Genomic DNA, 12,208 nt, shown 5'->3' with positions numbered 1-12,208 from the left:
AACTAAAGCATGGATTTACACACTGGAGTTTGCTCAGATACAGCCACTGCACAGCATCCACCTCATGAAGAGCACTCAGCTCTGTGCCAGATCACACATGAAGTGGTGCCATGTTCCAGCTCATGGTGTGAAGTCTTCCTCTGATCATCATTCCCAGTTTTAGCTTCACAGAGGCTGCCACTCACTCAACTGCATCCAAGCCTAAAACACAAGTTTCAGTGGGCATACTTCAGATGATGGGGTAAACCTAAACTGAGATGAGGGGCAACAGCAGGATGACCATATACAAACACTGATAAACAACAATGTTACCAGCTCTAGAAGCAATGATCACCTACTACATCACTTTGTTGGTCTGCTGTCTTGGTTTAAAAAAAAAAAAAAAAAGCCACACAACCAACCTACCAAATCACAGCTTTGCTTTAGAAGTCCTTCACATACCACAATTTAAAAATTATCAACTCGAAGCCTTCTGACATTTCAATGTAAACATGGAAGCCACAACTTTCCCTGACACCTCAGGATGAGCCTGTTGGTTCAGGTCCCTGTTACTCCCTTTCACAGAAACTGTGCTCCTATACTGCTCCAGCTCTTTGCTGCCATGAAATTGTGCGCAAATAAAAATCCATTTTATTAGGTGGCTGAAGTCAAGCAGTAAAGTCTCCAGTATCACCATTCCAAAAAACATTACTGCTTAACATATACTTTGCTTGCCATTTGAATCCTTTCCTTGAGTTCTATTTTGGCAATCACTCTTATTAAGAGCAAAAGATACTGCGTTCAGAAAATCAATACCCCACTCCCTGTTCAAAAAGAACAAAAGCAGAGTTATAGTTCAGTTCCAATTTAATGAAAAATTATTTATACACATAACATTCTCCAAATTCATTACCTCCACAGAGCTCTGTTGGTGACCAATGTTTGCTTCTATTCATCTCCACCTCAAGAAAATCATAAATCTCACTCAGAACAAAAGCAGGCTGGAAAAAAAGGTAAAAGTTTCTCTGTCAAAGCAAAACAATTTATTAGGGAACAATCCCCACTAAGTAAGTTAGTAATGCTGCTAGACCCAACCAGGTCAGAGAGCACCAACTTGGGCAACTCTGAACTGACAGTGAAACAAGTAATCTGCTCAAAAACATTCTATCAGAAGTTGCCTAAAGACAGTTCACCTAACAGTCCTCAGAGATTAAATAAACTTCATCTATCATCACTACTGTCCAAAAGCAATCTTATACAACAAAAGCATCAGTGTCACAGTTTAAAACTGTGACTTATCCCCATATTCAGATACAGAATTCAATGGTGACAGCACTTAACTTCATGTCAGGAGTATCAGTGGATCATTACTAACTATCATGGCTGCACAAGAGGACATGAACAACTTGGCAATGATGACCAGTGTCAATTAAAAAAAACAAGAGGTATTTTCAGGTGAGTAATAAAGACAATAAGATGATATTGAGAAGACAAGCTTTGTCATGTTATCTTGGTAACTTGAGACTTTCAATGGCAAAATTACTGAGAACTTCTTCACCAGAAGATTTCTCAATCTAGAATATATTACCAAAGCAGAAACAACCAAGGACCAGGATTAATGCCATCTCCTGTCCCCTTCCATGGGGAACCCATGAGAAGGTAAAATGCCACACTCATGGCCTAAAGCCCAAGTCCACTCCAATGAACTCAGAGGGATCTTTTAAACTATCAAATCTAGCAAGTTTACTGCCAAAGGCAATGTATCACATATGTCTTATCAAAGTAATCAAGATCTATCTAAACTATTTGGATTCCTTCCCCCCTCTAATCCTATTAGTGGTTACAATAATGCCACATTACTCCAGAAAGTGGAAACCTTACACTCTAAACCTAAAATGAATTCACAGCTTTTTAATATCCTTTTGTTCTTCTAACAGTACTGGCATTTGGTTTAAAGAGTTAATTTGTGTTCCTTTGTACACATATGCACACACAAACATATATATATATGTGTGTGTGTGTATATATACACAGACAGACCAGTACCAGGATGTATACACACATATACATACACACCCCTCCTCAATCAAATTTTGTACCTTTTAGTCATTGTTCTGATCCTCTAAAGCAGCCCAGCCCTTCTCATCTTCCTTTGCAAGCTCATTTCACACTTTCAAGCACTCTGGCTGCCCTGCTTTGCAAACACAAGATGTCTTTCTCCTGGAGAGCAGCAGAACCATAAACTTTTACAAGTAAGCTCTCAACCACTCCCTTTTAAAACAGTATTTAATACTTTTCTATTCTTACTTACAATTACTCTTGCCATTCTTACTTATAATTAGTCTTTAAAATAGCCACTTGCCCTTTATATATATATATATATATATCATAATAAAAGCTAAGCAATCTGACAGTCAACTGGTAATATCAGAAAACAATTAAGGAGAGAAAAAACCTCCTAACTTGCAGAATAATTTTTTATGTACTCCTGAAGTACATGACATTGTTCTAAAAAATACTGATTTTCATTCCATTTCTAACAGTATAGCCCCTGAAGTACTTCAACCATTCCTGCAAAACATTCTCATCTTCCTTCCAACTTCACCTCCATGAAACATCATTTATAATCTACTCATTGCTAGTTGGGTGGGTGGGGTGTTAGGGAGAATTACTGGTGAAAGACATCACTTCTGGCTCCAGATGTCCCAAACTACTAGTTCCTGAAGACTAGAAAAATATTTAGGGAAGTATCATTACACAGTCACTGCTTGTACTTCCTTGCAACCCTACCTTTTCTTTCTGCTCATCTCCACTTCCAACATTCAGTAAAATCAAGAGATCTTGTCTCTCTACATAACCATAACTTGCTGGCTCTAGCAGGGTATGGAATGTGTAACCCTTCCTTCTTCACAGTTTCAAAATATCCATAACACAATGGTGCTCACGCAACTTGAACAGAAGACAAGATGCAGTATGATTTTCAGAAGTCTTGTCTTCCGCTTGTACTTAGAAGACTTAAAACTGTCTGAACTATTTGCAGGGAAAGGATTCACTGAACAGTACCCTAAACTATGAAAGGGGATACTGTGACTCTGAGAACCCCAAATGAAAAAACTATTCTGAAAAAAAATCATTGCAAATTCTGTGACTTATCTGAGAAGCAACAATAGCCTTTAAAGGAGTTAAGCCAACACGAATACAACTGTGATTCATTTCAGATATAGTAGATTACAGTTTAAAAAAAGGAAAAGAAGTAAAAAAAAAGGAGAAAAAAAAAAGTGTATGCCTCCAAGTTGCCAATTTAGGCAAAAATATCCTGAGCTGAGTCTGGAGAGCTTCTTGGCAGGATAATTCAGTCAAGGGAAAGAACAATTGCAATAACAGCCAATTTCTCTCTACACTAACTTGACAAAGAAAAGTAGGTTGAGGTGCCTTATTTTATACATTAAGAACACAAGATGGAGTGATTGAAGACCTCATTCAGGTTTGTCCATCATAATCACATGGCCAGGAACAAAACACAACCCTTCCAAACACCACTGCAGTGATTCATCCTTAAGTCCCACTTGCCTCCTCTAATAACTTGGATACAGAGAAGTCAGACAGAACCTGCAAATCCCCAGAACACTCAGGGGTCCAACAGCCATTCAGTGTTTTTATGTAAGATTTGCTCTTCTTTTGACTAATCCAATCACTTCAAAACACGGAGAGGTCTTACCAGTGGAACCATGTGAACATTACTGATCTCTCTGCAATGGCCTCTTCCAAGAAATTTCTGGCATCTCTAACCCCCAAAAATTTAGTGCCAACATGCCAGAGACCACTCTGAACTGGCCTAGTTTTCACCTCCAGAGAAATTTCCATTAAACATTCTACATAAAATGACAACTAAGAAAGTGTATTATGCTTATGTTGCCCAACTACTGGATGTATATCTGTCATCCATACATTTATATGACCACTGGTCAGAGAAAGAGTAATATCTCACACTGTAGCAGAGAAGTGTTCATCATGTTCCTCTGTCTTCATCTACCCTGTCTAGTGCAACTATTTCAGCTCAGGACAATCTGCTGCTGCTGAGCATCTCAACGCATTTAAAAAAGAAGAAAGCATACTTAAGTCAGCAGTATGGCAAAGGGTAGTAGGTAGTCTTTGAGCAGGTTATTCCAAGACATTTACATTACATATGTGAAGAAACTTAACACCTTGAAATCGTGCAAAAGGAAAAAAAGGAAGGGGGAAAAAAAAAAAACCAGCTGGCACCAAACAACCTGAAGCACAGATTTCATATTCTCCCAAAAAGAGGTACTGCTGGAAGCTACTTTTTGCAGTGGCTTAAATTTTCTACCTTAAAGACTCAAGCTGTCCAAGCACAGAAAACTGCAATAATTCATCCTTGAGGTGAAAAGAAACCACAGTGGTTAAGTGTACACAGGAATACTTCTTTCACTTGAACCTTTTTTCCTGTGAAATAAGAAAAAGGTAATTTGTGTTCCATTTATCCTTTATAACACTTCATTTTTAATGCTTGGGTTTATCCAGTGTTCCTTCCCAATGAACAGCCCCAATCTTTATATATCCTCTCAAATGTTAGTCCCAGTATTTTAAAGGAATTCAGGTACCATGGTGGGAAATATCCCATGTGAGACTTCTGCCGCCTGCCTCTTCTCTACCTGTTTATTTTTCAATTTTAGTTGAACTGAATCAGAGCCAGAATCCTGTTCCCATTTCTTAAGGAAGAGTGAGCCTCATTACTACAATTTTGCATTCTATCAGCATCTTAATTAGGGATCAGTTTTAATACTACATTACCATTTGGTTCTTCAGAGCTGGGATAACTGCTTGTAACACCGTACCAGAAGAACTTGCCTTCTACTGCTTGGCTTGCAGTTTTTAATTTGTACCAGTGTCTTGCTGGAGTTTTGTTCCCCTCATGCTTACGAGACGCTTCAACTGCAGTTAGTCATCTCCCTTCAGGCACTGCAGCTCTCTTTGAAGAGGGCTTCTTTCCTCACTACACCTTGTCTGTGGGTTTTTCAACCACCCGCTCAGCCCCCAGCACTCTCTCTGCAGAAACACTACTTAAGAGAAGATTGGTGCAGCACTTTCTTTGCCTACTTAATGTGGCAGTCAAATAAAGTACTGAAGACTACAAAAATATGGTTTTTCTTCCCCATAAAGGTCCTTACAAGGGACCTCTGCCTAGCACATCACCTTTCCCAAAACTCAATCTTTCAGTGAGTTAATTTATACAGAAAAGAAGAGCCTTGCAAACTTGCCATTCCTTGGCAGCCGAGCTTACACTCGTGCTCACTAACTGAGTAAGGAAAATAGTGTGGCACCCAACCCTCCTGCTCTTACAGTCACCTGGAAAAAGGGTGTGGAAGCAACCAGATTTACATAGGCCCACACTGCTGTCCACAAGTGGAGAATCGCACACTTTTTTTTACCTTAATAATACACCTAAAACTCATGAATTCTTGAGCTTCACCCATAGAATTCTTATCTCTGTACAAAGCACCAGATGGAAAACAGGGAAAGTGTTTTAACTTTCAGAAAAGATAAAGCAGAAGCATTACTGATATTAAAGATAAAAATTTATGACGAAAATCCTTCTCTTCCTCTCTTCTGTCCCAAACATGGCCCCCAAGTACCACTCAGTAAAACAGATAGCCTCACAGATGCTAGAACCCATGGTGTGCCAACAAAGCCTGGAGAAGAGACATCTTTGGTGGCAGAAGAGCAAAAGATAAATTACAGGAGGATGTCTATGGTACATATATTACAACCACTGCAGCCCTAGGTTCAACTTTGCCAAAGGTGCCACAGATTTCAAGCTAATGCAAAGAAAAACATAAAGTGAGATTTTATATACCATTAAAGATTGTGAAAACTCCATCTTTGCAACACAAGAGTGCTCTGGGAAGACGTACAAATCTTGATATGGCTGCTGTCCCAGTGACCTTGCCACAACTCCATGGAGCTGTTCTACATTCCATAAGATGTCATTCTCATGAAATTAGCACTTTAATAACCCTGGCTGCAAGTACTTAGTGTGGCAAAGCAATATCCACATACTCACAACAAGCACTGCCTTCCAGGAAGTTATCAAAGCCCAGTCAGACTACAAAAACTTCGAGCATATCCTGTGAGGCATGGACAGAGAGGTGCAGTGTGTTAGGGGACACCAGTTGTGAAGGGATGACACAAATGCAAAAAAAAAAACAAAAAACCAGATCTCAGCAAATATGTTTCTGACCAACGGAAAAGGAAGGTATACCACTTCAGAAATTAAGCTCTTCACATTGATTGCTTTTGCCAACACACGGAAATGAAGGGCTTTTTAGAAGGTCATACAAGTAGCCCAGGAAAGATGCTGACTTGTTTACAGTGCTGGACTGATAAACTGCCCAGCTTTTGGTCAGTCAGCATATACCACAGTATTATCACACAGTGAGGAAGGGCAGCACTAGGACCAACTCAACAGCCATACCCCTTTGAGAACTATTGCACTCCCAGCATGCTTTGTTATCAAGGACATGTTTCTGAGAATTCGTCAATTAACCACAGCAGAGCTGCCCCATCTTGTTATTTAAATGCAAACTTTGCAATGCTAAGCTGAGTACCAATCTTAATAACCCACTCCTTAGGAGCATAAACATCATTTAAAAAGTCAAGCATTTTCATAATGCTTTGTTAACGAGGGTCAGGGCCTGACTGGACTTGTTTTAGCCTCCAGCCTAGCAACAGTTTCTGTATTGGCCAAACTCTGGTGAGTCTATTATTTTTTTTAAATAATTTCCATATTTCCTGCCTTCCATGGAGACTCTTTCCACAAACCACCAGTATACAGCATATATCAAACAACTAACACTTCAATTTCTGAAGACAATAATTTGATGCTACAGAAAACCTGCACTTAACTGTAAACAGTTACTTAATGCAAAACCAGATAGCTTAACATACTGAGCTTGCTCCATTAATTATGGCATGAGTTTTGAGAGAACAAAAAATGAAAGACTACATTTCATTCATTAACTGGTCACAGTCTAAATCTGCAAATTACGCAAAATGAGCTAGCCCAGGGTGCCAAACTTTTATTTTCTGGTTATCTCTTAACTATCAGTGATCAAAAAGTGACAACATTAAATTTCTCTTGTTTTAGCATCCAGTGCTAGATAACATTATTATTACATTTAACTCACAACTGAAGAGAAGGCAGAACTGCATACTTTTTCAGCAGCTCCAAATAAAATACTTGCATTCCTAAATCATTACCGTTTCAACAACTTCTAGCACAAAAACACTGAAGAAGTCAGATGTACATGTGAAAAAAAAATCAAATCTAGACACAAAATACATTTTTCTGACAGAGACTTTAAATGTCAAAAACATTGTTAAAATTTGCATTTCCATGAAAATCTTTAGCAGGAACATACAGCACCAAATTGAATAAAGAAAAGATGACAAACTATATGAATGTAACTAAACCAAAGGAGGCAATAAAAATGAATGACCAGACTGATGGCACAAGGAGAGGTTGTTGCTGACTCCTCTTCACCCTACAAGGAGCATGAGAACAATTAACTCTCACAGAACTAGTACTGCAGAGAATCAGAGCACTTAGTATAACTTTGTGGTGACTGCTTTTAGCTAAAGAAACAAAACCAGGGTCTATCCTTAAGACTGCCAATGATTTGATTTCCTGTATTAATAGAAACTACCTCATCTGCATGTAAGAATAGCTCACTAAAGTGAACTTATGAAGGAAAAAGTCCTCAAATTACAGGTAACCTAATTTGGAGTTTATCATAGCATTATTTTCTCAGCTCACCAGTCATATCAGAGGATGAACCTACTGGCAAAGGCAATTTCTTTCTGAAGCCATGCAATCTTATCCCTTCTGCCTCTCTGCTGCACCAAGATGCTTTCACCAGATCTGCTTTGAAATATGCTGGGAATTCCCTGCTGAGCACTGCCAATGCCAGCCAAAATACACATTCTCTACTGTACTATATTTTCAAAGCATCTACCACAGAATGCCACTCTTCAGAAAGAGCCACTACTTATAGTCCAACATTTAACATCCAACAGCAAAGACCAATACACCCTGTTAATTCAGAAGAAAATACTGAACTTCACACAAATCCACATGACATGCACATGAAAACCAGAATAAAGTCAGACAGACACACACACACAGACATGAAAGAACGTTTCCCTGTGTGTTTCCTTGTTGATCTTTGGCCATGACCAAGCAATCATTATAGCTGTTGTGTAATATTGGAGTGTAACAATAAATATAAATTATTACTGAGTATGCCACAAAACAGTGTAAGTCTCCACTGCCATACAACCAAGTCTTGCAGAGAAACAACATAAATGAGTGGGCTAAAATGCTTTTACAATTCTTCCTGCATCCTCTTACAATTAATTCTGATGGACAAGTTCAGTGTTCTGTAACTTTACTCATCAAACTGAGTCACAAAAACAGTGTCTAAATGACACTCTGTCCTAGAGACAATTTCGTCTGGATCAGCAATTTTCAAATTTTGTACCAGTGTTCACACTGCCATGGTAATTTCTACATGCCTTCTGCACCTGTAGTCTGAGAGTCAACACACTGGTGGAAGCAAGGCATAGGCCATGCAGGACGTATCCTGCAAAGAAGGAAAAGGGTGGCTTAGAGAGCAACCCAAAGTGAAGTGAAATTAAAGGTATGAGAAAGTTCTTCAATTAAGAGTGACAGAACAAAATGTCAGCACATCCATGGAGCCTACAAGAGGAGAGGAAGTCCATGGCTGGAAGAAGTCCATTGCTCTGCCTATTCTCAACAAAACACTGCTGGAGAGATTCAGTGTCTTCCAGATATCTTCTTTTAACTCCATGAGTCACCACCCCCTTCCAACCCAACACCTCCCTAGCAATACCCTCGACACACTATTCTCTGTGCTTTAGGAACTCCAGAAACAGGAAAATGCCAACTGTTTCATCCATGTATGGGCTGCCCTAGAGTTCAAAACCCACACCCTTTCAAAACAAGCTTTTCGACTTATTCCTGCTGCCCTGATGCTGTCATCATCTCGGCATCAGAAAGTCAGAAAAATCCAGAGGTGTCACAAGCAGGTTTTGTTCTAAAGACAACATGAACCGCCGCAGAACCCCTTGTCCAAGTGATTCAGCCACCTGCTTTTCTTTGATCATGCCCAGTTTCATTATTCAAAGACCTGCAAGGACTATGAGTCATGTTTGTGTGAGGATACCTGCTCACAGGTCTTTCATCCTCCCTGTAATTAACATAACTTTTAAAAAAATTCTATAATTTACATATAAACCCTTATTTTAGGTCACTGCTCTTTGACCAGATATTTCAGTCTATGGACAGAACCTCCAAATGAATTCAAGGCAGAAAGCTGCAATACACATTCACTGAAAAACACTAGTTCTCATTCATCCTGTACAGGATGAAGCCCAGCTTCAAAGTCAACATCTAATCTTTGTGAGTTACCCAGTTATCAATAAGACTGCCTGCAAATCTTGTGAATGCTGGAAATCATGCTGCCTCTGAACACTTAGCAGGAGCAATTTATTCACCGACCTAAAATTTTATGTGTAATACTGAACAACTTTTTCAAAGTTGCATCCTCAACTGCACAAACATAATCAGCTCACAAGGCTGCTGAAAGCAGCAGTTCTGCCATCTGTCTGCTTATTCCCACCTCACAATTGTGCAGGCACAAATGTTTGTGAAGCCACGCAATGATCCACAGAGAACCAAACTTGGACCAACTGGGGAAAAATATAAAATTATTGTTAGATCATTTCCTGATCTATAAAGCAAGCACGGGAATAAAGAGAAATTACATTACTAATTTTAGTGACAGTGCCACTTTTTGAAGTCTAGAAGTTCAGAAGTTGATGCAGCAACTTTACACCAGGTCTAGCAACTAAGTCTGAAGAACACATATGAATTTCAGAAAAATTTAAATAATTTTACTTAGTTTGCAACTGTGTTGTTATTAAATTAAGAAGTAGGAGGAAAAAAGTAAATTGATCTACTGCTTACTAAGAGGAATCAAAGTGCTTACTGGAAAACATTTTAGTGCTGAAATCTTTATCCCTGCCTCAGTTTCCTCCACTAATAGACAGTAGAACTAATCTGTTCAACAAATCATTCTCAAATACAGATAAAAAACCATAAAACCAATGTAACACTGTTACAGAGACACAGACAAAATTCAACACTCTTACAGCAAGGAAAAAGTGAAACAGCACAAAGCTGATGTTGCAACCTATAGTGGTCTGGGATGGAGAACAGACACAGGACAACGCACAGCAAAATGGCTACTCAGAGCAGCAGTTGCTGAACAGTTGGTATCTACAAAAGGACAGACATGGATTTGCAAAAGACCTGGGTAAAGAAACTCACAGTGGAGTCTCCCTGCCCTCCTTTCATTATTGGTACTCTGATGAAATCACATAGGAGTTATGAAGAGCATATAGGGAAGACTTGCTGGGGTGGCAGGTTAAGTAGGAATCCACAGAGCTGGGTTGTCATGACAGCAGCTGAAAGTATGCAAGAGATGTATAGATCCTGGGTGTTAGAACAGCAAGGACTACAAATAAGATTATCAATACATTACATTTTCAAACACCAAGAAGCATACACTACATCTCATTAATGAAACACAGACTGCACGATAACTGTTTGCACTAGTGAAGGTGCACGAGTGTCCAGGACACACACGGAAAACTTGTACTCATTAAGTACTGAGAAAGCACAGGTTCTCACAAACTTGATAGTCATGCTATACATAAGAGGAAAAAAGTGACATGCACTCTGGTGGACCAATACAGTCGAGTCTCAGCTGGAGCTTGGAAACTCACCACATGGGCTCCATTCCATTTAAAAGCAAAGTAAAACAGCGGAAACTCAATTTCAGCAACCCCTTACATTAACTCTGGATCATGCAGCAACTCGGTAACTCATCCCGGCTGAGAGGAAGGAACTTCCTGTCAGAGAGAAGTTACTCCCTGAAGTGTCTGAGCTCTATCTGCAGCAGCATGCCTGCCTCCCCGGCACAGGCAGGCTGCAGGTGCTCGCATGCTGGGCAAGACGGTCCTGGCACGTCACTTCTGAAGGCAGCGTGGCACAGGGTTCAAGACAAACACTGAACAAGAGTGGCCAGGGATGGGAATAAAACAGGCCCTTGTTGGACACTCTTGCAAGGAAGCTTGGGAGGCAGAGAGAGGATGGGAGTAACAGGTGTTTATGTGATCTGTTCAAAACTCTGGGAATTTGATGTGGTGGATTACTCAGGGACTCGGGATGTCTAACACTGGGTAATCTTCAGGAATCATTACAAAGCAAGGACTCTGAACGATATGAGACCAAAGTAGCGTTACAAGTGCCTGGCATGGGAAATGTACAGGTACACCAGTGCTCACAAATCCGGGACTGGCACGACAGGGCTCTCACACTTGGGTACTCACCATCCAGCACTGGTGAAGGAGAGGCCCGCCCTCATGCAGAACACACGGACAGCGAGAGGCTGCCTAGTGAAGGGGTCCCAGTAAGGACTACTGGTGAAACGAGCTCTCGGGGGCTGCTGAACACAGCTCACGAGCGGGGAGAGGGCACTGCCCACGGAGCGCGGCGGCCGGAGGTGGTCACAAGGCGGCCGCTCGGAGCAGGGCGCTGCCAGAGGTGTGAGGGATTACGGGGGAGATGTCACCAGCGAGCCCCGTGCGCGACGGGCCAAGAGGGGCCGGGGAGGAGTCACCGAGCTGGCGGGCAGCGCGGCGCTCCCCGGGGCGAGCCCGGCGCGGGAGGGCAACGCGGCTCCCGGGGAGCGGGGGCGCCCGCGGGCCGGGCCCGGGGACAGGCGTGGGGCCAGGCGAGGACAGCGGCCGGGCGGCGGCAGCGGGGAAGGTGCCGGGCGGGAGGCGGGAGCCGGCGGGGAGGGAGGGAGGGAGGGAGGGCGCCCGGCCGGGGGGGAGCCGGGCGGGACGGGCGCGCACGAGGCGCCCACGCGGGCGGTCGCGCCGATACTCACTATGGGTCGTTGGTGAAGCGGGGGCTCCGCGGGGGCTGGTATCCGTACAGGTGACAGTAAAGCACATCGAAGCAGAAGCAGCACATCTCGGCCGACACCACCATCTTCCTGCAGCCGGGCCCGCCGGAGCCGGGGGAGGCGAGCAGCGAGGAGGCCGGCGGGGAGAGGCCGGC

General features: G+C 41.9%; 1 protein-coding gene across 1 annotated transcript in view; it reads right to left on the bottom strand.

Moving 5' to 3' along the window:
• AMMECR1 (AMMECR nuclear protein 1) overlaps nt 1-12,208 on the bottom strand; it is a 94,736-nt gene that overhangs the window by 57,894 nt on the left and 24,634 nt on the right. Inside the window, 1 exon segment of the mRNA XM_041396369.1 lies at nt 12,036-12,208. This exon segment is cut by the window's right edge and continues 8 nt beyond it. Coding sequence (XP_041252303.1) covers nt 12,036-12,208 — 173 coding nt within the window.

This window comes from Onychostruthus taczanowskii, unplaced genomic scaffold (genome assembly GCF_017590055.1).
Source record: "Onychostruthus taczanowskii isolate IOZ18803 unplaced genomic scaffold, ASM1759005v1 scaffold13, whole genome shotgun sequence".
NCBI lineage: Eukaryota > Metazoa > Chordata > Aves > Passeriformes > Passeridae > Onychostruthus > Onychostruthus taczanowskii.
This window is presented reverse-complemented; position numbering and strand designations above follow the sequence as displayed.